Source organism: Panthera uncia, assembly GCF_023721935.1.
Source record: "Panthera uncia isolate 11264 chromosome E2 unlocalized genomic scaffold, Puncia_PCG_1.0 HiC_scaffold_20, whole genome shotgun sequence".
Classification (NCBI taxonomy): domain Eukaryota; kingdom Metazoa; phylum Chordata; class Mammalia; order Carnivora; family Felidae; genus Panthera; species Panthera uncia.
The window spans coordinates 18,682,783-18,710,090 of NW_026057589.1; the positions used below are offsets into that span (position 1 = coordinate 18,682,783).

Sequence of the window (27,308 nt, forward strand, 5' to 3'; positions counted from 1 at the left end):
CCCCCCCCCCCCCCCCCCCCCGCCACCCCGCGCCAGTGTTTTCAGTGGGAGAAGTTGGTTTGATATATCAGTGACTGTTGGACCCTATTTCTTCCCAGGGTATCTCCTCACACACTGCTTACCGAGAATATCTAATATTTCATTCCACATGTATTTATCATTTAGGGATATAGCCATGAATAAGGCAAACATAGTTCCTACTCTAGTGGCTCAGTATTTTAAGACAGTAATCAATAGGCAAGATCATTTTAGATAGTTTTGTAAAGACAGTAAGCAATGGAAGGTGGGGAGATACCTTTAGAATGGGTGGTCAGGGGCGCCTGGGTGGCTCAGTTGGTTAAATGTGCAACTCTTGCTTTCAGTTCAGGTCATGATCTCAGGGTTTGTGGGCTCGAGCCCTGAGTGGGCTCTGCGCTGAGCCTCTTTGGAATTCTGCCCCTGCCCTGCTCACTCTCTTCGTCTCCCTCTCAAAATAAACAAATTAAAAAAAAAAAAAAAAAAAAAGAATGGGTGGGCAGAATAAGGCTCTCTCAGTAGAAGCCATCCGAGCTGAGACCTAAATTCAAGAGTTACCCAGGTGAATAATGTGCATGATGAACCTGAATGTTCTAGGCAGGGGTAACTGCAGGTACAATAATAAGCCTTCTCTGGAAGTATCCTTCTGTACTAGAGGAACTAAACACCAATGTAGCTGGAGTTCAGAAAGCCAGAGAGAGAGAGAGAGAGAGAGTGATAGATGATGGGGAGGGAGGCAAGAAGCAAACCCAGGGCCTTATAGACCATGGTGAGGATTTTAGTGTTGACCTTAAGGTAGGTTGGTCCTGTATCTGGATAAGAAAACAAATCAGAGTCCATTTTCATGATCTTGATGCTGTTCTCTCTATTATTTTTCTCTTTCTAAAGTCCTAATAGTTCCCCACTTTTTTTTTTTTTCTGGAAGTGTTGTTTTCAGTATCTTCTTAAAATCATGTCGACTGTCAGTATCTTTTTGGAAATGGGCAATGGTAATAGGTTGTATGCAATGTTAAACACTCAAGTGGTAGCATTGAGTCACAGCCTGGATTTCTATAGGGGGATACTTCTCTCTTTCTCCTTTTGCTAATCTCCTAGGCGTGGTGGAAGTAGATGAGATAGACAGACTGACTTCTGCCCCTTTTCTTAAATTTGGATACCAAGGTCTCGATGCTCTTTCTTGTCAGATAGGCAGAGAATTTAAATTTAAATTCTGCAGACACCTTGCTTCATCTTTGTTGAGAAACCATGCTTGCTTTTGACGTGCCGTGTATATATATATATATTTTTTTTAGTTTATTTCTTTTGAGAGAGAACATGCCCGCACACATGTTGGGGAAGGGCAGAGAGAGAGGGAGAGAGAGAAAGAGAGAGAATCCAAAGCAGGCTCCGAGCTGCCAGCACAGGGCTCGACGTGGGGCTCAAACTCACAAAAGGCGAGACCATGACCTGAGCCGAAATCAAGAGTTCATTGCTTAACTGATTGAGCCACCCAGGCACGCCTGTGTACCATATTTTAAAATGGGGGGCAGTGGGAAGATGCCCATCAGTGCCCCCAGATGAGGTAACAGTTGAGATCAGCTGCCACCCTTGGCCCACAGCTTCTGCCCTGAGGAAGGTAATGAAAGGTCTCAGAACCCCCCTTCCCAGTGCCACAGCTGCAAGACAGCCACTAAGAGATGCTCCTGAAGATTGTTGCCCTTGTCTGTTGCTGAGGGAGCCATGCCAGATTTGGGGCTCAAGACCTTTAGGATGGTTGAAGACTCTCCCTGTCCGGCAGCAGGCAGGGAAAGTGAGGTAATAACACTATGTTAGCTGGTAATCCCTTAAATGAGAAAGAGACTGCAGCCCTCTTCACCTCTGTCTCTTACTGTGTCCTCTGGACTCCTGCATCCTACTGTTTAGCAGCATCTCCTCTTGGAGTCTAACAACCTTCAAACGTACATGTTCGAAATGGAATTCTTGAGCTTGCCTCTGCCCCCACCTCTAGTCTTCCCCAACTCAGGGGATAGCAGTTCTGTCCTTTCAGCTGCCTGGTACAAACATTGGTGTCACCTCTGGTCCCTCTTTCTCTCATAACCCCACATCGAGTCCATCAGGAAATCCCGTGGGCTCTTTCTTAAAAGCAGATCCAGAATCTGACCTCTTCCCACCCCTCCCCCTCGGTCCACCATCATCTCCTATCTGCATTGCAGCAGCCTCCTACCTGGCTTCCTACTTCCGCCCTCCACCCCCTCCAAGACAGTAGCCAGATTGATCCTGGTAGAAAACCTAAACAAGAGCATATCCCACCTCTTCTCAGGATCTTCCAGCAGCCAGTGTCTGTCAGAGTAGAAGCCATCATCGTGGCAGTGACCCCTGGGCCCTCCGTATTCTCTGACCTTATTACCTCCTCTGTGCCTCCTTACTGTCTACACTGTGGCCTCACTGGAGGCATCCTTCACATCCTTCACTGTTCCTTGAAAGCCCCAGGGCTTTTGCACTTGCTGTACCCTTTGCCCAGCAAGTTCTTTCACCAGCCAGCCACATGGCTCACTCTTTCTTCCAAGTATGGGCTCAACCGTCACCTGTATGAGGCCTGCTCATTCCATCCCCACCACCCTGACTTGTTCCCAGCCTGCTCCACTTTAACTATGGTTCGTTTCCTAACACTGCTCTGTTCTCTCTGCAGCACTTACCACTTTTAACACAGTTTATGATTTTCTTGTTGCTTCTCTCTCCCCACTAGAATGGATGCTCACACTAGCAGGGTTTTTGTCTTTTTATTTTTTTAAGTTTTTATTTATTTATTAGAGAATGAGCAGGGTAGGAGCAGAGCGGGGGCAGGGGGGTGGATGATCTGAAACGGGCTCTATGCTAACAGCAGAGAGCCCAATACAGGGCTCAGACTCACAAACTGTGAGATCATGACCTAAGCCAAAGTCCATTGTTTAACCAACTGAGTCACTCAGGCGCCCTGGGATTTTTGTCTTTTTGGTTAAAGGTGTATCTCTCCCCCATGCCTGCAAAAGTGCCTGGCACACATGGGTGCTCAGATTTTGTTACGTGAATGAGTAAACGAATGAATGATTTACCTGTCATTCCCATCAAAGATTAAAATACTCTAGCCTGTCAAGGAGAGGGAGCACTAATTTTTAAAACCTCCAAAGCCATTTAAATATGTGGCTTAAGGAGAGAAGAATCAAATCCTCCTTTTGAAACACTTTGCAGAATGCCTGAAAAAAAAAGGTAAACGTTTGGGTGTTTGACCAACAAATCAAAATCCTGGCTAAAAACATGCTGAAAAATTCCATTAAGTTAACCTTTGATATTTGATTAATACTTTGCTGTGCTGTTTTTGTTTTTATTGAAGTGCCAAAGAAATGGATGAAACTGTTGCCGAGTTTATCAAGAGGACCATCTTGAAAATCCCAATGACTGAAATGATGACAATCCTCAAAGCCTGGGATTTTTTGCCTGAAAATCAACTGCAGACAGTAAACTTCCGGCAGAGAAAGGAATCTCTCGTTCAGGACTTGGTTCTGCTCTGTGAGGTGATAACAGTGTTCAAGATGATGAACCTTAAGCATCATGCAACCCCTTTGGTTTTTTCTTTTAATAAGATTTTTTTAATAAGGTTTTGTTTTTTTTTTTTAATGTTTATTTTTGAGAGAGAGAGAGAGAGCCAGCATGAGCAGGGGAGGTGCAGAGAGAGAGAGAGAGGGATGTAGGGTCTGAAGCAGGTTCTGCACTGACAGCAGTGAGCCCAGTATGGGGCTCAAACTCAACAAACCATGAGATCATGACCTGAGTCAGATGCTCAACCGACTGAGCCACCCAGGTGCTGCAAAGGTTTTCTTTCTTTTTTCAGTGTTTATTTATTTTGAGAGAGTATGAGTGGAGGAGGGGAAGAGAGAGAATCCCAGGCAGGCTCCCTTCTGTCAGCACGGAACCCAGAGCAGGGCTCGATCTCAGGAACTGTGAGATCATGACCTGAGCCGAAATCAAGAGTCAGACACTTAACTCACTGAGCCACCCAGGCGCCCCACTTCCTTTTTTGAGTCTAAAAGAAATTTAGTGCAGCTGCTAAGCTGTGAAGGGATGTGGGCTACCTACTACTACAGTGAGGAAGAAGCTAATTTTTGATTGGCTTTTGCAACTTCCAAAGAATGCCTACGTATCAGTAAGAAAGTGACCACCATGGGGGAAAATACAATCCATACTAGTTAAAATAATGAGAAGTATTCTTTTTTTACCTATTAGATTTTGCACCTAAAGATGAAAAGGTTAATACTCAGATGTGTTGGTAAAGTTGTATGGGAAGAGACCCCCTCTTTCACATATATTTATTAACTTTTCATTTTAAAACAATTTCAGATTTTCAGAAAAGTTGCAAGCATAAGAATAAAGAACACCCCTATTCCTGTACATTCTTCCCTCACTCACTTTTAAATAGATACGCTCTATGACCCAGCAATTCCACTGTGGGAGATTTATATGGAAAAATTAATAAAAAAACAAGGAGGTGGGGCACCTGGGTGGCTCAGTCAGTTAAGCGACCGACTTTGGCTCAGGTCATAATCTCACGGTTTATGGGTTCAAACCTTGCGTCAGCTATGCTGACATCTCAGAGCCTGTAGCCTACTCTGGATTCTGTGTCTTGCTCTCTCTCTCTCTCTCTCTCTCTCTCTCCCAGAAATAAACATTAAAAAATTAAAAAAAAAAAAAAAAAAGAGGTATAAGTATTATAATCGATACTCATATACTTAGGTACAAACATGTAAGTATTTATACATAAATAAGATGTTAAGTAGCCTTGTTTAAAAAATAAAAAATTGGAAATAGCTCTACATAGGAGGATAATGTTACGTCCACATAACAAAATATTCTTCAGCCATTAAATAAGATAAACTCGATCTTTATGTACAACATCAAAAAACGATATATAATATGCATGTATGTCAATGGATGTGTGTAGGGCAGTGGTTCTCAACCAGGACAATTTTGTCTGCAGTGTCTGGAGACATTTTTGGTTGTCAAAGCTGTGGGAATACTACTGGCTCATGCTGGGCAGAGGCCAGAATGTTCCTTAACACCCTGGGACAGCCCTCCACACATAGAATTATCCGCCTCTGAATGTCAGTAATGCCCAGTTGGGAAACCCTGATGTAGAGGAAGTTTAGAGGGATACAGCTGATTAAAAAACAAAACAGGAAGTTGAAAGTGCTGAATGAAGAGTAGATTGTGGGGGGAGGAGAGGAGAGTGCCTTTACCGAGACATGAGTCGGGTGTATCTGCTACTTGGCAGGAGAGCAGAGATCGGTGACACTCGTTCTAAGCAACTCTAAAATGTGCTGTAAATGTAGCAGAACCCAACTATCCCCCACGTTCACTCAGTGTTTTATCTTCTCTTTCAGAATAAGCGTGCAAGTCTCCGTGACGCAGCCCTTTTAGACATCATTTGTGAGTGTCGGTGATTGTGTTTACACTTACCCCATCCCCTTTTGTCAGAGAGGCAGTTCTGGATGTCAGTCAGGTGGACCTGGTTTCAGTCCCTCCTCTGTCACTTACCAGTCTCCAGTCCTTCACCCGGTCACATGGCTTTGCTAGGCCTAGACTCCTCCCAAGAAAAATGGAGAAACAATAGTACCTACTTCACAGGGTCGTTTGGGAGGGTTAAATAAGATAATGCTTGAAAAGCTCTTTTAGCACGGTCACTGGCACACACTAAGCACGTTTGTCAGGCTCTGTATCTTTAACAGAAATTGAAAATAAATTTCCGAGAATTTGTTCCTATTACGGTGTAACTTGTTACCTCTCCTCCCCTTCCATTTCTTTTTTTTTCCCCCCTTTGTATCCTAGGTTTCTTCTCTGTATTTTCTTCTTTAAGATGTTTACTTCCCTCATCAGGAGGCAACTGTGGAGTCTAAGAACACAGGCTCCAGGGCCAGATTTCTCGGGTTCAGTTCATGGCTCTGTCATTGTCTCCCTGTGAGTCCTGGTGGAGGCCCTTGACATCTCTGCCTCGGTATTATCATTGGACAAACCTTTATAATAATGATGATGTCGCATAAGGTGACAGTGAGGATGAAATGAGTCCATGTCATGTTCTTAAAACAAAGTCTGGTATGGGCCGCCTGGGTGGCTCAGTCACCGGCTGAGTGTCTGACTTCGGCTCAGGCCGTGATCTCGCAGTTCATGAACTCGAGCCCCACATCAGGCTCTGTGCCGACAGCTCAGATTCTGTGTCTCCGCTCTCTCTGCCCCTCCCGTGCTCACACTCTGTCTCTCAAAAATAAATAGTAAACAAGGGGGTGCCTGAGTGGCTCAGTCAGTTAAGCTTCTGACTTGGGCTCAGCTCATGATCTTACAGTTGGGGCGGTGGGTTCGAGCCCCACATCGGGCTCTGTGCTGACAGCTCAGAGTCGGGGGCTGCTGCAGATTCTGTGTCTCCCTCTCTGCTCCTGCCCCACTCGTACTCTGTCTCTCTCTCTCAAAAATAAATAAACATTAAAAAAATAATAATAAAATAAATAAAGAGTAAACATTAAAAAACAAAAAAATTCTTAAAAAAAAAAAAACCCTGGTATTTACTAATTAATCATTATCAGTTGATATTCACTGCCTTCTGTGACCTGGGGCATAACCACATTCAGCTTTATATTCCGCTCCAACTACGAAATAGCTGAATTCATTCAGCGCATCTGCCTCCGGTTGAGTGTGTCTCATTTTCAGTGACTGGATGATGTCTAGACCGTAAAGGGTAGATCCACATAGTTTCCCTTTCTCACGCATTTGTTCACATGTTCTTTGACTACTACCACGCAGTGGGCTATATGCTAGGCACTGCTGGGTCCAACAGGTTGATTCATACTCTCTTGAGAGGCCCCAGTCTCAGGGGGGAGACAGGTCACCGAGTGACACAAATGCATTCTCACAGACTGTCGCAAGTGCTGGGAAGGAGAAAAGGCAGGGGGTCTGTGAGACCAGAGTGGGGTCAGCCACCCCAAGGGTTTAGGAAAGACTTCCTTGAAGACGTGAGCTGAGACCCACAAAGGATGAGTGGCATTAACTAGGCAAAGGGGAAAGGGGACATAAAGAGCAGGAGAGCATAGGGCACAGCACCAGAAGGTCTTGGAGCAGGAGGGTAAGTAGGGGAGCAGAGAGAAGGCGGGAGATGGGAGTCCAGTGCTGCAGGAGGGGGTCAAAACAAATGAGGCATAGGTAGGGGGATAATTCAGAGACTCAGAAGCCCCTCAAAGGATTTCACTCTTTATTCTAAGAATAAAGCCAAGCCCTCCAAAGATTATGAGCAAGAAAAGAATCAGGTTCTTGTTTTTTCAAAACTCTCAGTGCAGAGACAGGGACGAGGGAGGACGGGAGAGACCCAACAGCAGCCTGTTGGAGCAGCCAAGCAAGAGAGGGATATAGCCTGAGTGAGATGGGGGCGTGGAGGGATGGAGAGAAGAGAGCGGGGGCAGGAAATGCAAGGGGTAAAGTGGACTGGACTTGGCTGGTAGCTCAGTCCTAGCAGAGTGAGCTCCCGGGTAGCTGTAAGTGCTACGGAGGAAAGCAGCGCAGGGCGCAGTGGGCGGGTGCTTTGGGCAGGGGATCTGGGCAGGCTGCTGTGCATAGGTGGCCTCCCAGTAGAGACCAGAATGAGGGGCACCTCGAGCTCGGAGAAGAGGGCTCCCGACAAAGGGAACAGCCAGTGCGAACACCAGTCGTGAGGAGCACAGCATCCCTGTTCTGCTAGCTGAGTGAGGGGTTCCATGGAGGAGACCCGTGTGGGAATAGAAGAAATGGTCTAAGTAAGAGTAGATGCGAAACCTCTACTATACTGAGTAATTCTTTATGATTTGTTTTAGTTGTCCAGGGGAGATTTAATCCACGTAAAATTTATATTTGAATAAAAATGTGTATGACCTAATTGATAAATTACTGTTATTTTCTCTAGCATCATATTACATTAAATACATATTTAAAATAGGTATGTATAAGCATATTACTTGAGAGTTCTGTGATGTGATAGTAATAAGCTCTTCCCCCCTCTCTCAGATACTCAATTTCATCGGCACCAGAAAGTCTGGGATGTTTTTCAAATGAGTAAAGAACCAGGTAATGTTTTCCATTTTTTTCAAATTTAATTTTATTTTATTTTTAGTCATCTCTACACCCAACGCGGAACTCAAACTCACAACCCCCAAGATCAAGAGTCACATGCTTTTCCAACTAGGTCAGCCAGGCACCCCGGTGTTTTCCATTTTAAACTGAAACTTATATTTTATATTTTGGCATTTTTAAAAGGAATGCTAATATGTTCCTCTGAAATGTCTCTTCTTTTGGGGGCACCTGGGTGGCTCAGTTGGTTAAGTGTCTGACTCTTGGTTTCAGCTCAGGTCATGATCTCATGGTTCGTGGGATTGAGCCCCAAGTCAGGCTCTGTGCTGACAGTGCGGGGTCTGCTTAGGGCTCTCTCTCTCTCCCTCTCTCTGCTACTGCCCTGCGCGCTCTCTCTCTCTCTTTCTCTCTCTCTCTTTCTCTCGCTCTATCTCTCACATAAATAAATAAACTTAAAAAAAAAATTTTTTTTTAAATGTCTCTTCTTTCAAAATGAGCAATTTCAAAATTACTCTTTTGTGGGAAACATGAGAAGTATATTCAGTGACACTGTATCCAGGGTACCGGCAGCATTGGTTTGATTAGATCAGTGTCCCTCTTTGACGTTCCACAAAATGCTTAGCTTCAGAGTCCTTGCACATGTATTTCTTGAACATTTGTCTTTATTGATTTGTCTTTACTTTCTTTTGACCTTGACAGGTGAAGACGTTGACTTTTTTGATATGGAACAATTCAAAAGTTCATTTGAGAAAATTCTTCGGAGAGCATTAAAAAATGTAAGAATAAAATTTATCTGAATCTCCACGAAATTCAATTTCAAGGCATCTGTGCAGTTAAAATTTGCTACTACCTTGGTTTGTGTTTGTTTTTTGTTTCTGTAAGAATTTTAATTAATTTTAATTAGTAATATCCCATACTATTCTAGGCCAGATCAGAGATAAATCCTACTTCATTACAGAAACTTTCCCTACCTCTTACCTGTCAATTTGAGGCCAAATGCTTCTTTCTCAAGAGGAGCACCACGCACCAGAACTATCTGGAGTGATGGAAGTGTTCTGTGTCCACGCCATCTGGTACACGGGCTAGTAACCACGTGTGGCTATGGAGCAGTTGCAATGTGGCCAGCATGACCGAGAAACTACTACATTAATCTCATGTAACTGTAGTGAATTTCAGGCCAGTGGCTACGGTATCGGTCGGTGTCACTCTGGAGCGCCCGTAGAATCTTCAGCTCCCCTCCACTGTCCACAGGTACCACCGAGTACCTTCTCGTAGGTTGAGGCGATCATGTTTTTAACAGCCTCCCTTACTTCCTTCTCTTCCCACCTCAATCTGCCTCAGTCCTGCTTGCTTGGAAAGACAGGACCCATCACTGTCCCCGTGCTCTGGCTGCCCGCTCCAGAAGAGTGGTGTTCCCTCTTCATATGCAGACTCCGCGACGTGGTCTTTATGTCTCTTCAGCTCACGCTTTGTGACGTCTGCCATACTCGTATCCACACCCTCGTCACTGAGCATCTTCCCTCATTTCTTTTCTTACGGAGACCCTTCTGTGTGACGTTTGAATCCCCGCCCTACCCCCGCATCCTCAGAGGGCCCACCTGCCTTGTTCTCTGTTCTCCATCCCATTTGTAATCGCTTCTCTACCACTCTACTGCTTATAAGCATGCTCCGGTCTTGGTGGAACGACATCCATTCTCCATGCTCGTCCTCAAGCTCTGTTCTTTCTACCACAACACTCTTGGGAGGAAATATTTATTTCTTGCCCCCGATGTGTCCTTCACAGGGAGGGGGTCCCATAGGCCCAATGGCACCGGCGTCCCTCCACCATCCCCTTCACCTTTCTCTGGAAGGAGCGCCAACTTAACCTGAGTGAGAGCAGGTGCCCACAGGGATACCCGTTCTGATCTGTTCATCCAAGGCCAGCTCTGCCCCTACCAGTGGAGACTTCCCGGAGTGGTTCTGCCACCACTTATGTGGTTAGGTCTGCCTGACTGGATTTTGTTATCTGGAGGGCCACCTGCCTGTGGATATGAGCCAGTCCCCATTTCTTGGTAAATATGTGTTGGCCTCACCTGCCAACTCTTTGCCTTATTTCTCAGTTGATCCAGAAGGACAGGGAAGAGGGGTGGTATTTAGTGGCCCCCTTCAAAAACCTTCCCCAAAAGACCATTTGAAAGGGTAATGCAGGGGCACCTGGGTGGCTCAGTCAGTTAAGCATCCAACTTCAGCTCAGGTCATGATCTCACAGCTCGTGGGTTCGAGCCCTGCATCAGGCTCTGTGCTGATGGCTCAGAACTTGGAGCCTGCTTCGGATTCTGTGTCTCCCTCTCTGCCCCTAACCCACTTGCATTCTGTCTCTGTCTCTCTCAAAAATAAATAAACATTAAAAAAAATTAAAAAAAAAAGAAAAGAAAGAAAGGGTAATGCATCCTCACCGGCTTCATGCTTAGGCCCTTTCCATTCTGGCCACTGCTCTTGCCGCCATATTGAAACCGAATTTTAAAGGCAGCAGTTCTCACAGTTTGATCATCAACATCACCTGGGAACATATTAGACATGCAAATACCTGGGCTCCCTCAGACGCTGTAAGGGTGGGCCAAAGCCCTCCAGGTGCTTGCTAATGCCCAGTCAAGTTTGAGAACCTCCCTGTTCAGGGGCACCAGTGATATCACAAAATCCCATGGCCTGTTCTCTTTCAGCAGTAACGCCGATTGCAAACACCTCTGTGTGTTGGGCCTTGCACTGAGCCCTTGCCACTCACTAACTCACTGCACCCTCCTGACGAAGCAAGGTGGGTCCCACAGGGGCAGAGCGGCAGAGCCATGATTTAAACGCGGGCAGATGGCTTCGAGGTCATGCTCTTCACATCTACACTGGCAGGGTCTCACACCTCCACCTTCCATGTTCCAGATACACAGCATCCATTTCTTGTGCTCGGGAAGGTCACATGTCAGAGAACAGCCAAACCCTCTTGATCCTGAATCTCTCGTCTTCTCCCGGTTGTCGTCAGCCCATCCTAAACTGCTCTTCGTGACCACCCTCTTTCCTTTCCTCCTGCTCTTCACTGGAGCATCACCACAAGGTTCTGCACTCAGCCCTGCCCTGGTTAGTTTCGGCTGCGGCGAGAGATGGGGGAGGTGGTGACAGAGTCCTTTCTCATTTCCCTGTCAGAAGCTAATCAGTTGTCCGAACACCATTTGTTGACTAATTTAGCCTTTTCCGCTGGCTTATAATCGTTGGCTTCTTCAGATTCATTCACACTCTTTGGGTCCGTACTCCTGATGTGTTTCTCCTCGTGCCCTCCTGGATCCCCTGCCTGCCTGTCAGGTGTCACCACCTGTAGTCTACACTCCACCCAAACCGAACCAGTCTTCAAGCCCTTGAGCTTGCCATAGGCTGTTCCCTCTCCTTGGAACGACCTCCCCGACCTGGCCTTTGCACAGCTCGCTCTTCCCTATCCTTCCGGCCTTTGCACAGCTCACTCTTCCGTATCCTTCTGGCCCCCTCAGGGAGTGTCCCTGATCCCCCTGGCAGGCGGTCCTCTGTCCTGTGCTCCTGTCACCATTTGCCTCCTACTTCCTGCTTTAATTGTCAGCCTTCCTCCGGTCCCATAGTCTCCCTGAGAGGAAACCAACCGTCCTGCTCCCCTCTGACAGCATGAATGGACTGGGCACAGGCTTTGCCACCTCCTTATCCACCTCCTCATTCCTTTAATAGCTGTAGTTTTAAAAATATTTAGGGACACCTCAGTGGCTCAGTCGGGTGAACGTCTGACTCTTGATTTCAGCTCAGGTCATAACCTCACAGTTTCATGAGTTCGAGCCCCACATCGGACTTTGTGCTTACTCGCTCTCTCTCTCTCTCTCTCTCTCTCAAAATAAAGGGAGGGGCAGAGAGAGAGAATCCCAAGGTCCGCACTCTCAGCACAGAGCCTGACACGGGGCTTGAGCTCATGAACCATGAGATCATGACCTGAGCCAAAGTTGGATGCTTAACCAGCTGAGCCACCCAAACACCCCTCAGTTATTAGATTTCTTCTCTTCCATCACTTCTGCATTCCAAAAGCTTTTCCCTCCTGAATGAATTTCAGGCAGACTAGTGGAAAAGGCTGGGTGAACAAAGGAGCTTTTTTACTGGTCAGATCTTCCTGCCTGAAAGGCCGGCAAATGCCCAGCACTCTGGTGTCTTCTCTGTCTCCCCTGTTCCCCTGCCCTGAGCTGGACCACGTGTGCCAGCCCCATTTCTCAACTACCCGAGGACTCCCAGCTGACTTCACTTTCTTCCTCCTGACTTAACTAGCAGCTGGATAACCCCACTTTCCAAAAGGCTGCTGATGGTGATGTCATGCCAAGTAGAGTCTCCTGGTGCCCAGGACTGAATAGTAACTTGCCTGTTGCTCTACAGGAGGTGGCTTAACCTTTCTGTGCCAAGGACCCCTTTTGCTGTTAGTGACGCTTATAGGCCACTTCTTGAAAGTCATTTTTTTTTTATTTTTTTTTTTAATGTTTATTTATTTTTGAGATGGAGGGAGACAGAGTGTGAGTGGGGGAGGGGCAGAGAGAGAGGGAGACACAGAATCTGAATCAGGCTCCAGGCTCTGAGCTGTCAGCACAGAGCCCGACGTGGAGCTCAAACCCACGAACTGTGAGACCGTGACCTGAGCCGAAGTTGGATGCTTAACTGACTGAGCTACCCAGGTGCCCCTTGAAAGTCGTTTTTAAATGCTATAATATAGAGAATTACAAGGAAAACCAAATACATGAAAATACCATTATTAAGGTATTAAAATACGAAGTCGTGCTGTAGTACTCATGTGCTTCTTTATTAACACAGTAAATAATCTCACAGTAGGTCTAAAAACAACTAGTTTCAAAGTAGTGATGGCATAAATGATATTTTTGAGGCATGTGCAAGGCTATAATGGGGTGAGAAATTTGTCCAGACAATAGAGTAATAGTTCCTAACATTCTACCGTTTCGTTGCCTACCTTCACGATTGAAGGAAATGCCAAAGTTCAGTTAGTTTGTAGACATGCTGATTTTGATCAGGGCCTTCAGGTTACGAACTCTTGCCCTTGAACCAATGGGGTAGAGAAGCTGGTACGACAGAGGGAGCTGGGAGCCTAACTTGGGGGGTAATGGATGGAGCCTGTGCTACGGGGGATCTGATCCAGAGCCTTTGAGAGTATGCTCTCTGTATGCCAGGGAGAGAGACACGGAGAGAGAGGCAGAGTCATTAATCGTATGTCTTACCAGGTAAAACTATTCAAAATGTGTTGTTCTTAGGAAACTTATAAAGAGTGGCACCTAGGTGGCTTATTTGGTTAAGCATCCAACTTCAACTCAGGTCATGATCTCACAATTCATGGGTTCAAGCCCCACGACGGTCTCTGTGCTGACAGCTCAGAGCCTAGAGCCTGCTTCAGATTCTGTCTCCCTCTCTCTCTGCTCTTCCCCCGCTTGTGCTCTGTCTCTCTCTCTCTCTCTCAAAAATAATAAACATTTAAAAAAATTAAAAAGAAAACTTATAAAAAAGAGACAAACTAAAAAATATGTTTCAATTGTAAAAAGGTAGCACATTTACTCTCCTTTTTTTACCTATACATCATGTAGCACAATAATGGTAATCTGTACTAAATATATTAACATAGTTAAGTATGTAGCAATTCTGTGTGTTGTAAGCTTCATTTGTTTCCCATGCTAAACTTTTTTCTGCAATGTTCAGTAGCCAGTTATGAGCAGTTTACGGCCAGGGTACCCCTGGCCAGCAGTACCATCCCAGGTTAGCCAAACCACTTAGGACACTTGGCTGGACTCACCTCCTAGTTCAGCTTGGACAGTATTAATCTGAGCTATCCTCAGTGAAGCGTGCTTTATCCTTGCTGTTGAAGGATGATATCTATCAAGGTAGTTTCGTGGGAAAATAGCAAAGGTCTGCATCTGGGCCTTACCTCTTCAGGTATCTGAATATCATCTTTACGAGAACAATGTGAGATAGAACATCTTAGCCCGTTGATTTTTAACCTTTTTTTGGATCATAGACTCTTATGAAAATTTTGGTAAATGATACCGCACCCCTCTCCAGGAAAGTGTACATGTGTGCCCAACCACACATCCAATTTAGGAAGGACACAGACCTCTTTTAAGCTTCTCCAAAAGCCCTTGCTTACATTATCCTCATTGTTGGCTAGAGAGGTTAACCTGAATATGTTGAGTGCAACCGATATTCTCCCTCTGGTAAAGGTGAGCCCTCCACGTAGTGCCTTCAATCTTGATTTTACAGGCTTCGCTTTTATAATGTGACACAAGCCAGCAGAGGCCCAGTGGGTGCCTGTCGGGGCCAAGCGTTATGGCTCCTCACTCGGGCAGGTCAGACAGCCCCGCACACTCCACACCCCAGTCTGGGGAGGGCTCCTTGTCTCATATACGGAGGGAATGTGGGAAAGCAGCCAGATGAAGAGTGGGCGGAGTCGGAGTAACTGCCTTCTTACCACCTGCTTTCTCTGGGGATCCAAGAGGGAGGAAGTAAGGAGACGTGGGCAAGCCAAATGCATCTGCATCAGCTGCCTCCTGTCCAGGGTCTGACTTCCAAGGGGAAGCTGAATTGGGGGGCAGTTAAGAGTCTAGGAGGAGGCCATTAAGTTCTAACCCAACTGGCAATTACGTTTAACGGTTTAGAAAGATCTGTATTTTATCCATGAAATGGAAACCAAGTAGAATTTTCTATATTCTTGCCACATAACTTTAGAGTAATCATTAGCATCTGAGCTAAATGCATAAGAACATTTGGATTAATATATTTGAGCCCATTACTCCAGAGAAATCTTACCATTAAACTTTATAGTGCACGCTAGGTCTGTGCTTGATGTCAAAAAGTCTTGTTTATAAATCAGGTATGCCATTTGTAAGCTTGCCTTATAAACTCTTACAGGTCAGTGAACAGTTTTTCAGGACAAGCCCAAGAAATTGTTGAAAAATTGTGATACCCTGATTGTAGGGTTTAAAATTTGTTTTCCTTCTGGGGTGCCTGGGTGGCCAGGTCAGTTAAGCGTCCAACTTTGGCTCAGGCCATGGTCTCATGGCCCGTGAGTTCAAGCCCCACTGTCAGCGGGATTGTCAAAGTGGGCTGTCAGCACAGAGCCCACTTTGGATCCTCTGTCTTCCTCTCTCTCAGCCCCTCCCCTGTTCACGCTCTCTCTCTCTCTCAAAAATAAATATTTTTTTTAATAAAATAAAATTTGTTTTCTTTCCAAAAGACTTTGCAAGGCATAAATGTGAATTCCAAACAACCACAAAACCTTTTCCCAAAGATTCCCAGAACACTGTACTGAAAACTACAGACTCTGCCAGATCTCTGCCTGTGTGCAAGGTTATACAGACATCCTTCACCCCTAAGGAGCACCAGTTGTTGGTGCTATGGATTTTTTTTTTTTTTTAATGTGACTTTTTTTTTTTTTTAAGTAATCTCTATGCCCAATGTGAGGCTTGAACTCACAACCCCAAGATCAAGAGTCACATGCTCTACCGACCGAGCCAGCCAGGCCCCCTGGTGCCACAGATTTTAATTAGGAAACTTAAATCTTCTTTTTATTAAGGTGACGGTCAGCTTCAGAGACGCTGAGGAGAATGCAGTATGGATTCGAATCGCCTGGGGAACACAGTACAGAAAGCCAAACCAGTACAAACCGGTTTTTGTGGTGTATTATTCCCAGACTCCCTACGCCTTCACTTCCTTCTGCCACCTGAAGAGCAATACACCCCTTCTGAGTCAGGTATGGAACCAATTACTATAAGCTATAGTATTTTTATTACCCTTATCTCCGAGGTCTATGTAGGTTTAAACTGCTCGATAAGCGTTTTATATAAAATGCCACATGTAATCCTTGATTTCCTAAAATAAGGAGCAGAAAGTGTTCTACAAGTGGGAGCATAACACAAGTATTGGTTTGGAGCTCTCTTATTGTCTTTCAGTCTAGAAGAAATATGCGCTTCAGCAAAGGAAACAATCAACAGAACTAAAAGGCAGCCTACGGAAGGGGAGGAGACATTTGCGGATGACATATCCGATAAAGTGTTAGTGTGTAAAACCTTTAAAGAACTTATGAAACTCACCACCCAGAAAACAAATAATCCAGTTAAAAATGGGCAGAAGACATGAATAGAGACTTTTCTAAACAAGACATCCAGATGGCTAACAGACACGTGAAAAGGTGCTCACCATCACTTATCATCGGGGAAATACAAATCAAAACCACAATGAGATACCACCTCACACCTGTCAGAATGGCTAACGTTAACAACGCAAGAAACAACAGGTGTTGGCGAGGATGCGGAGAAAGGGGAACCCTCTTGCCCTGTTGGTGGGAATGCAAACTGGTACACCCACTCTGGAAAACAGTAGGGAGGTTCCTCAAAAACTAAAAATAGAACTACCCTTTGATTCAGCAATTGTGCTACTAGGTATTTATCCAAAGGATACAAAAATACAGATTTGAAGGAGCACATGCACCCTGATGTTTATAGCAGCATTGTGTACAATAACCAAAAAGTATGGAAAGAGCCCAAATGTCCATCAGCTGATGAATGGATACAGAAGAGGTGGTGTCTACATACAATGGAATATTATTCAGCCATCCAAAGAATGGAATCTTGTCATTTGCATCAGTGTGGGTGGAGCTAGAGTATATTATGCTAAGTGAAATAAATCAGTCAGAGAAAGACAAATATCATGTGATTTCACTCATATGTGGAGTTTGAGAAACAAAACAGATGAACATATGAAAGGGGGAAAAAGAGAAAGGGAAACAAACCATGAGAGATTCTTAAATATAGAGAACAAACTCCAGGTTGATGGGGGGAAGTGGGTAGGGGATGGGCTAAATGGGTGATGGGTATTAAGGACGGCACTTGTGATGAGCACTGGGTGTTATATGTAAGTGATGAACCCCTGAATTCTGCCCCTGAAACGAATACTACATGGTATGTTAACCAACTAGAATTTAAATAAAATGTTGAAAAGAAAAAACTAAAAACAAATGAGGGTAAAGCAACTGGACATCCACAAGGAAGAAAAAAAAGAAGATTGTGTAGGCTTTGTACCCTTTACAAAAAATAAACTCAGAAATGGATCATAGCGGTAAATCTAAGACTATAGAAACTATAGAAATCTAAAACTACAGAAACTCCTAGAAGGTGGGGCACCTGGGTGGCTCAGTAGGTTGGGCGTCCAACTTCAGGTCATGATCTCCAAGCTTTGAGTTCGAGCCCTGTGTTTAGGCTCTGTGCTGACAGCTCAGAGCCTGGAGTCTGTTTCAAATTCTGTATCTCTCTCTCTCTCTCTCTCTCTCTCTCTCTCTCTCTCTCTCAAAAATAAACAAACATTAAAAAAAAACGAAAAAGAAAAACAAAAAACTCCTAGAAGGTAACATAGGAGAAAACCTCTATAGCCTTGGGTGTGGCAATGATGTAACACCAAAGGCACAATCCATTATAGAAAAATATGTAATAATTGATAAGCTGAACTTCATTAAAATTAAAACTTCAGGGGCGCCTGGGTGGCGCAGTCGGTTAAGCGTCCAACTTCAGCCAGGTCACGATCTCGCGGTCCGTGGGTTCGAGCCCCGCGTCAGGCTCTGGGCTGATGGCTCGGAGCCTGGAGCCTGTTTCCGATTCTGTGTCTCCCTCTCTCTCTGCCCCTACCCCGTTCATGCTCTGTCTCTCTCTGTCCCAAAAATAAATAAAAAAACGTTGAAAAAAAAAAAAAATTAAAACTTCAGCTGTGCAAAAGACAACATCAAAAGAATTAGAATGTAGGCCACAGAGTGATAGAAAATACTTGCAAAAGATAGGTCTAATAAGGGACAACCTGTCCCATGATTTGTCTGCCTGTTACCCAGTATACAAAGCAGGAACCCTTCTGGGTCCCTTGGCATGCGGTGCTAGATTCCACTGTTTGCACGGAGCCATTTTGGTTTCTGAATGGATGCTGAATTTTAATTATTAATACAGGGAACAGGGATGCCTGGGTGGCTCGGTCAGTTGAGCATCCAACTCTTAATTTCAGCTCAGGTCATGATCCCAGGGTTGTGGCATCGAGATGCACGTCAGGCTCTGCACCAAGTGTGAAGCCTGCTTGGGGTTCTCTCTCTCTCTCTCTCTCTCTCTCTCTCTCTCTCTCTCTTCTCTGCCCCTTTCCTCTGCTCACGCATGCACACTCTCTCTCTCTCTCTCTCTCTAAAGTTAAAAAGGGACATGTGATATGACATCACTGGAAAACGGCCACTGAAGGAGTGAATTCTGTGGTTATTTTGTATCACCAACAGTCATAAAATTATATTTTCATGTGATTACCTTATTGTAAAGTAAATCACAAAATATGTAGGATATAACCTCAGTTTGTCGAACTCAGAGTCTTGGATTCTGCCTTCTAAAGTATTATTATTGTCACCTTTCATCATCAGTCATTTCCTTGTTTGGGAAATAAACAAATGGTTACCTTACATATAAGAAAAGGAAGAAGTAACGTGTGCTTAGTGCAAAAATTCAATCAAATACCATAGATATTATAAATATCAGGATAAACACGGTAATCCTCATGGTCTTGCTAATTTTCACTTCCAGGCGCTGACCGTTGCTAGCAATCACCATAAGATTGTGAAAATGGACCTCAGAAGCCGGTATCTGGACTCTCTGAAGGCTATTGTTTTCAAACAGTATAATCAGGTGAGCCTATCAGTGACTCTGTGAAGTTGTGTGCGTCTCCATTTTCTCTTTCACACTTGAGTTAGAAGCATCTGGGCAGGTGGGAAAGTCCACCTCCAACAGAAGGAGATCACTTCTGATATTACTGAAGCGGAGAAAGCTCTCAGTCAACATGAAAGGAAACAACGGTCCCCCACTATCATCTTGTTATAATTGCATTGTGTTTTATACTGCTCATCAGTCATTAGAGCTTACGTGAGAGAGCCCAGCTTCCAAATGAGCTCTTCCAGTTAGAAGTTATTTTATCTTTACAGTAACTTGACACTGTCTTTTGAAGCTAAATTCTATTACTCCATTATGCAAGACAGAAGCAGAATTAATTTTTGTCCCATCAGTCAAGCAGGTAATAGAGGGGTTACAAGGAAAGGAGAAAGCGTCGGTTTATTAAGCCCCCCAATTTATTTATTTCTTAAGATTATTTGAATGCATTGTTTCCTCTAATGATAAAAGGAGATCTGGCCTTTTGCACAGACTCAGGGTTATTTTTGGCTCTGCATGGCAACTGCAGGCCCATATGTTTAGACCCCTGTAAGTGGATTGTTAATGCTCTCTGTATATCTCTGAGCCCTTAGATATGTTACACTTACGTATTTTCATCTGTTCTAAATAGAAAAAAGTGATGGCTCTCTGCAAGCCACTCTTTAAAGAAAAAAAAAAATCTAACATTAAGTTAATGATTTTCTCCCATAGCAAACTCCCCCGCCTTACCCACCACCCTTCCACCTGTTCTATGACAGTTGCATTCATTCCTAGGAAAATTCACATCGTCAAACACAAAAACAGTTGCTGCAGCGTGAGTAGGAATGAGAGATTGGCTTCCAGGAGGAAAGTGGTTTTTCTAAAAGGAATGTCGGCAGGTGTTTTGTGGTGATGAAGGCGTAGCTATCAAGCAGAAACATCACATTGCAAATACATTTAGTACCTGTGTCCTAAAACCATTTATTATTTATATTTCAAGATGTTAAAATTAGGAAAAGATTCAGTTTTCTTTCTTTCTTTCTTTTTTTTTTAGAAGTTTGAAACTCACAACTCCACTATGCCTCTACAAGAAAACCTTGAGCTGGACATGCACAGTATGTGTGTTTTAAGATAAAACAAATTTGGAAGCGCATCATTCCTTTTTAGAGTTCTATCACTCGGTAAAACACCTAATCACTAGGAGCCTGATTCAAAACTATTTACTGCTTTGCGAAAAATTGCAAATTAACTTTCTGCTGAAAGGGGGAAACCGAGCTCCCGTAGGTTCTTTCTAGCATTTACTAGAATGGCAAGTAGTAACACTAAAAACAAAAATTAACTAATAGTCAAGCATTTCTTTAGTGCCAGGCACCACACAAAGATGTTTACAGGTATCATTTCCTTCATCTTCATAGCAGTGCCCGAACAATCTCTTCATCGGGCAGCTGGGTTTCAGATGGGTTTAGCCACTTGCCAGGCAAAGTTAACACAGCTAGGAATTGCCGAAGCCAGAGACGAAATCCAAGTCTGTCTGAGTCTGGAGCCCCAGCTCGGAATGTGCTGGATAAACTGCTTCTGGAATACTCAGTTGTGACTGTGTCGCTCCTCACAGGTGGCACGAGTCTGTCCGTGGAAAACCCAGGACAGCAGAGTAAACAACGACGGAAGAGTGGAGGGGTACAGCCTACATTTATGGAAATGAACGTTTTCCTGTCTCTCAGCAATGATTTGGCGATAAAATGAGATAGTACAGCAATTATGATTTAAATACGTTTAGGACTTTCTGATGGCATAGGAACCGCTGTTGATGTCATGTTAAGTAAAGAAAGCAGGATACAAAACTCTGTGTATTTTATAATCCCAGTTAAAAATACATATCTTTTTATTTGCTAAAAAGGGGGCTAAGGGTGCCTGGGTGGCTTAGTTGGTTAAGCATCTGACTTCGTGATCTCGATTCGTGTGTTCAAGCCCCACTTTGGGTGAGCCTCGCTTCTCTCTCTCTCTCTCTCTCTCTTTCTCTCTGCCCCTTGTGGGATTCTCCCTCTCCCTCTCTCCGCCCCTCACTTATTTGCTCCCTCTCTCGAGATAAATAAATAAATAAATAATTTTAAGAAGTGAGGGGTGAGCTAGACAAAATATATTAAAACATTAACAATGCTTTTCCTTCATTGGTAGAATTATTGGGGATTTTTATTTTATTTACCAGCGTGCGCTTTCAGATTTTCCTATAGTAAGGAATTATTGCAATCAAGAGAAGAAACAGTAAACTTTCTTTTAAGTTTATTTATTTTGAGAGAGAGAGCATGCACACGTGAGCAGGGGAGGGGCAGAGAGAGAGGGAGACCCAGAAGCCGAAGCAGGCTCCAGGCTCCAAGCTGTCAGCACAGAGCCCAACGCGGGGTCCACCCACAGACTGTAAGATCATGACCTGAGCCGAGGTTGGACGCTTAACGGACTGAGCCACCCAGGCACCCCAGTAAATGGTATCTTTAAATGACACCAGCCAGTTGAAAAGTTAGGAAGGAAAGGAGGATACTTTATGGATGAAAGATATTTCTAATGTCTGTTTTCTTTTGAAATCTTCCATGTATAGTGGATTCAAGGATCATTCATGAAAACAGAATCGAAAAAGAAAGAGTCCAGAGAGTGACTCAAGAAACTTTTGGAGACTATCCTCAACCAAGACTAGAATTTGCACAATATAAGGTGGGACATTGCTATAAACATGAACTATGAGTTACCCATATGTTTGTAAAAGAAAAAAAAATTAGGTGGAAAACGATAATAAGAAACTTTCTTTTCCTTTATCACTGTTTTCTTTTTTTAACTTCTCTTTTTTCTTACTGAAGTGGTGTCGACCCACAAGGTTAGGCCAGTGTCAGGTGTATGGTCATGGTGCCTGATTCTGTGCATCACTCATTGCTCACCATGATAAGTAGCGTCACTATCACTTTGTATTCTGTGTGATAAATTGAAGAGTTAAAATAGACGTCTTTATCGTATGTAATAAGTTCCCATGGTAGCGAAGGAGACTTCTAGAAATTCTGAATTTGCCTTTTGATTTCATCTTAGGTACTCATTTAGTTTTGTGTAACCAGCTGTGATCTGTATTTTTGAGGGGAAAAAAGTTGTGAGCTATCCCCTTTCTAGCCCGTCCACACTTGCCTGTAGTCGGTGCTCATAAATATTCATTGAATAAAAGAGTGAATAAAGAAGTCGTGACATACCTAGACCAGTTGGCATCACCGGAGAGAAACCAGTAAGTAGCCTAGTCAATACTATAAACCTAGCTCATTCCAGAACTGTGCCACTGCCCACCAGGAAAGCCAGGTTGGGGGCAAGCCCATTGCCACCATTAGAAAAATTCAAGGTTTATATCACGATTGCCCCAATCTAATACTGGCACTCCTACTCATAACACCCTCCTCCCCTCTAGTAAATTCTTTCTGCTCTGCACCCCCTACAGTTATAGGCAGTGCTTTAAATCCGCCATTGATCTGCTCACCCAGGCCCAACACCTGTTTTCTTTGATTTGTTTTTAGTGGGAAAAGCTAGTATCTTTCAAGTTGGGCTCCCTACATGACAGTTTTAACCCAGTTCCTTTGAACAACTCATAGTCTAGGACACTGGTTCATAGTGTGGTCTCTGGAGCCACCGTATCAGCATCACTTGAGAACGGGTAAGAAATGCAGATTATTGGGCCCACTGCACCGTGGTCCTACTGGATCAGGGACTCTGGAGGTGGGACCCAGCCATCTGTTCTTACAAGCTCTCTGGCTGATTCTGCCTACTAAAGAGAACCACTGAGAATAAGTAAGAATCTGCAAAGCCCTCCGTGGATACAATTTAGAATCGCTCTGTTCTGTAAGTCAGAGTGCACGTTGATTCATGCCTGCTATTAATTTTCCCTACCTTTTCTATTTTGAAAAACGTCAAACCTTCAGAACACTTGCAAGGACATTGCAATGAACATCCATTTTCCCTTTGCTTCAGTTCACCAGTTGTTAACATTTTGCACATTTCCTTTCCTTCTTTTTCTTGATTTCTTCTGAACCATTTGAGTTAGTTGCAGACAATACTCACCCTCTAAACATTTCAAAATACTGCCTGTAAATTTTAAGAGGCACTTTAAGGAAAAGAATTTTGAAATTAGAATCTAAGACTCCAGTACCTATTGAAGCAGCCAGTGGATATTTGATATTAAAGGATTGTTAGATTGTTACCAATTTTTCTAGGTCTGATACTGTTACGGAGATGAAGGTTTTAAAAGGATTCCTTCTGGAGCGCCTCCTCGGTGGCTCAGTTGGTTGAGCCTCCACCTCTTGATGTCGGCTCAGGTCATGATCCCAGGGTTGTGGGATTGAGCCCCTTGTTGGGCTCTGTGCTGAGTGTGGAACCTGCTTAAAATTCTCTCTCCCTCTCCCTCTGCCCCTCTCCACTACTTATGCTTTCTCTCTAAAAAATAAAAAAATATTAAAAAAAAAACAAAAAAGACCAGCGCCTGGGTGGTTCAGTCAGTTAAGCATCCGACTTCATCTGAGGTCATGATCTCACTGTTTGTGGGTTTGAGCCCCGTGTCAGGCTCTGTGATGATGGCTCAGAGCCTGGAGCCTGCTTTGGATTCTGTGTCTCCCTCTGTCTCTCTGCCCCTCCCCTGCTCACACTCTGTCTCTCTCTGTCAAAAATAAAGAAACATTTAAAAAAAAATTAAAAAAGAGTCCTTCTTAGGTCTTTCTAGGTACTGAATGTTTACAGATGGAATACCATCGTGTCTGGGGTTTACTGCAGAATAGTCCTGTGGCAGTGGTCATTATGGAACAGGAGGTGGGCTGGTAGAAGACTAGCCATGAACTGATAATGGTTTCAGCCGGGTGACGTGCACATGGGGACTCATTGCCTGTGCTCCTTACTTTTGTGTATTTTTGAAATCTTCCATAATCAGGTAAAAACCATGGTAGTGACTCGAAAGACATGACATTTTTACATCGAAATGACAGATTTCAAAAGATAGTGCAAATTTGCCAGTAAGAATGCAAACTAAATACTCAGGTGAAGATCACCTGGGGGTAGAGTTGACCTCCAAGGTCTCCTGTGTGCGGGCACTGTGCATACATGGCGTTTTGTGGATGATGCCTTTTGACACACGGGATGCCCTCTACGTTTGCAGTTAGCAAATTAAATGGCTCCCGCCCCCATCAATCCCTGTATTTCTTGAGGACAAGAATTAATGAAACACATCACCTGATTTAATTACAGTTTGCCATCACAGCTGATATATTTAGTAGTTATTTATAAATAAATTTGTTGACAGCTTGAAACGAAATTCAAAAGTGACTTCCATGGAGGCATCTTGGCTGAGAGAAAAGAGCCCCTCCGGTGCCTAATAAAGTTCTCTAGCCCGCATCTTCTAGAAGCATTGAAATCCTTAGCACCAGCTGGTAAGTAGTCAGCTTATCTTACAGGCGGGAAGAATTCACGACACACTATATCTGATCCTCTCTCTCTGCTGGCTAATTACCTCTGAGCTTCCTCCTGGCTCCCATCTGCTATCCCCGCGTGCCCTATTTTGCGTATGTTCTCCTTCTGTACGTCACGGGGGTCCATGATCCACCCACCCTCTAATCTTGGCCATTTTTAAACTGACTTGTTTTGTTTTGTTTTTTTAATTTCAGGTATTGCAGACGCACCACTTTCTCCGTTGCTCACCTGCATACCCAATAAGGGAATGAATTATTTTAAAATTAGAGACAAATAGGATGTGTGTGGTTTTGTAAGCACACTTTTTCCTTGAATATATTGCATATGCATTTCAGTCAACAGCTAGTGGACAGCTTCTGTGTATGAACTTGTGTTTTAGAAATTCATTCTTAATATTGACAGTCCAGAAATGTTCAATATGCTTGTTGGGACTGATTCTTTCCTCCTCCAGTGTGTACCCCGCTCCCCCATATCCTGCAAAGCATAGCGATTGTGGGCCTTTAAAAAGTGACTAGGTGTCCTGTTTCTCACTCCTGTCTCTCCTCGATCCTGGAGAGACTGAGTTCTAATGGCTGTTTCCAGTGATTTTGTCTGAAGCCTTGGATCATGGAAAGAAATAGCAAGAAACTATCCTCAACTCAAAACTTTCTAGGAAAATCATAAAATTGGTCCCTTCAAAGGGTAGAGTTGGGTCTATTAAGTTATTGCAGGAAGTACAATATCAGATGATTCAGTAATATAATAGTTGCTGTGTAAGTATGATACTTTTCATAGTCTGTTTTATCCTACATATGGCATTCAAACTCACCATACTATACTGATTTGTGAATAAAGATTTAAAAACTGGTACATCACTTCTGATGGAAATTCTTCGGTGATCATCACAATATAGCATGTCCTTTCTTAATAACATTTCAAACTCTACTCCCTGTTGTGTTCCACAAAGGATTTGGGGTATAAAAACGTTTATTACAGTTACGATAAAATTAAAAGGTGAGGCAGTCTGGGCAAATGGGAAAGCAAACAAAAAGCAAGGACCGAATAAAGGTAGAGATAAAACTGCCATGTAACAAGATACGAGTGCCTCCATCTGTTACAAGATTGAAAAATTGGAGCGATGTTAGCCAGTGGTCCGAGCAGAGAAGAAAACACCATTTGTGAATGAAGATATTCAAAAACTGGTACATCAGGGGCGCCTGGGCGGCTCAGTGGGTTAGGCATCCAACTCTTGGTTTCAGCTCAGGTCATAATCTCACGGTTCGTGAGATCGAGCCCTGCATCAGGCTCTGCACTGACAGTAAAGAGCCCGTTTGGGATTCTTCCCCTCTCTCTCTGCCCCTCCCCCACTTGCTCTCTTTCTCTCTCTCTTAAAATAAACACTTAAAAAAATAAAAACTGGTACATCAGTTACTTTTGATGAAAATCAAAAACAGGCTCAGTATACAAAAATGTAAATACAATCAGAGAAGGGCTAAACAGTGCTTTATAATTTAATGGTATTGTCTATAGATTATAGGTACGTGAAAAAATATGTTTTTAGATTTAATTCACAAGTGGCATAGACACTTCAGTAATCTCAGAGTGAGGCACTGAGTCTGTTGGGGCTCAATAATACTAATTTCCTTGTAGACCATAGTCATGGTATAGAGCGTCTGTCCCTATGTGCACACATGTGGGAGGAGCTTCTGCCCCGGTGCCTGAATGCCTCTGTTGGGTCTGCACAGAGGCCCTGCAGTCTCCCCAGGATGGTTTCTCACAGGCTCACAGCCCTCCCTGGTGCTTGGCAGTGATGTGCAAATGGAGGCTGAATGAGAAAGACACTAATCGTATTATCCACCCTACAGTGGAATCACTTGAGGCTCATCCTGTAGCCCTCCCAGACACAGGCTCCTGCTTAAGGAAATGAGAATACATGGAACTCTGTTGTGTACTTGGTGTTCAGTCTGCCCTCTGTTCTTCTTCAGGAGGAATTATTCTTTAGGTATAATTTGGTGAATTCCATGGAGGAGGTGAGTTCAATTTCTTCTTTTGTCACTGTCTTGGACTGGAACTTCTGTCATGTACTTGACGGTCCAGAGACACATACTGCATTCAAATGCAGTCTTAGGAACAGATGGAGCGGTAAATGCAGACCCAAGGACCGCTACAGCCAAAGGAATTTATTGTGCTTTAGGTAGAGTCTGCAAAATTCAACAGCTAACGTTTATGGAATATTTACTAGGTCACTGCTAAGTATTTTATATGCATTATCTTATTTTCGTAACAATCCTATATGGCAGGCAGAATTACCAGTCTAATTCTACTGAAGTGAATACCAGATCTTAGGCCAGTAAGTGGCTGTACCCACAATAAGCTGAGGCAATTGGACTCTGAGACCCCATGCCAAAAGAAACAATAGCCTGTGGATGCTATCCCGCGCACATAGATGCGGGGTTGTTTTTTTGTTTGTTTTTGTTTTTTTGTCCCACAGTACTTTTAAAATCAGAACTTCTATGATGGGCAAAATAATGCCCTCCCCTCAAAGATGTCCACATCCTAATTCCCGGAATCTGTAAATATATATCACCTTACAAGGCAAAGGGACTTTGCAAAGGGGAGATTAGTCTGGATTTCCTAAATGGACCTACTGTAATCACAAAGGTCCTCAAAAGTGGAAGAGGAACAGGAGAGAGCAGAGGGAGAAGTCCGTGATGTGATAAAGACTCAACTCACCATTACTGACTCTGAGAAGCTGGACAAGGCAAGTAAACACCTTCTTCCGTAGAGCCTCCAGAAGAAATGCAGCCCTGCCCACACCTCCAGCTTAGCCTCATACTCATGTCAGACTTCTGACATACAGAACTATAAAATAACAAATCTATGGCGTTTTAAGCCACTAAAATTGTGGCAATTTGTACCTGTAGCAATAGAAAGCTAGCACAGCTTCTGGTATATAAATTGGAAGTTTTCACATAAAAACATTGAAAAATACATCTAGTGATACCACACACGAGTGACAGC

General features: G+C 43.9%; 1 protein-coding gene across 4 annotated transcripts in view; it reads left to right on the plus strand.

Moving 5' to 3' along the window:
- CENPN (centromere protein N) overlaps positions 1 to 25,670 on the plus strand; it is a 26,708-nt gene extending 1,038 nt beyond the window's left edge. For 2 of the 4 annotated variants that reach the window (XM_049622606.1, XM_049622607.1), the window contains exons 2-11: positions 3,365 to 3,545; positions 5,409 to 5,454; positions 8,050 to 8,109; positions 8,812 to 8,888; positions 15,707 to 15,883; positions 18,732 to 18,833; positions 19,885 to 19,945; positions 21,424 to 21,536; positions 24,142 to 24,268; positions 24,503 to 25,670. In XM_049622606.1, coding sequence (XP_049478563.1) covers positions 3,375 to 3,545; positions 5,409 to 5,454; positions 8,050 to 8,109; positions 8,812 to 8,888; positions 15,707 to 15,883; positions 18,732 to 18,833; positions 19,885 to 19,945; positions 21,424 to 21,536; positions 24,142 to 24,268; positions 24,503 to 24,585 — 1,017 coding nt within the window. In that variant the 5' untranslated portion in view covers positions 3,365 to 3,374 and the 3' untranslated portion in view covers positions 24,586 to 25,670. Of the gene's footprint in view, positions 1 to 3,364; positions 3,546 to 5,408; positions 5,455 to 5,901; positions 5,983 to 8,049; positions 8,110 to 8,811; positions 8,889 to 15,706; positions 15,884 to 18,731; positions 18,834 to 19,884; positions 19,946 to 21,423; positions 21,537 to 21,902; positions 22,090 to 24,141; positions 24,269 to 24,502 lie in introns of those variants that run through there. The other 2 variants (XM_049622608.1, XR_007455901.1) reach the window with 2 other exon arrangements.
- Positions 25,671 to 27,308: the final 1,638 nt, after the last annotated feature.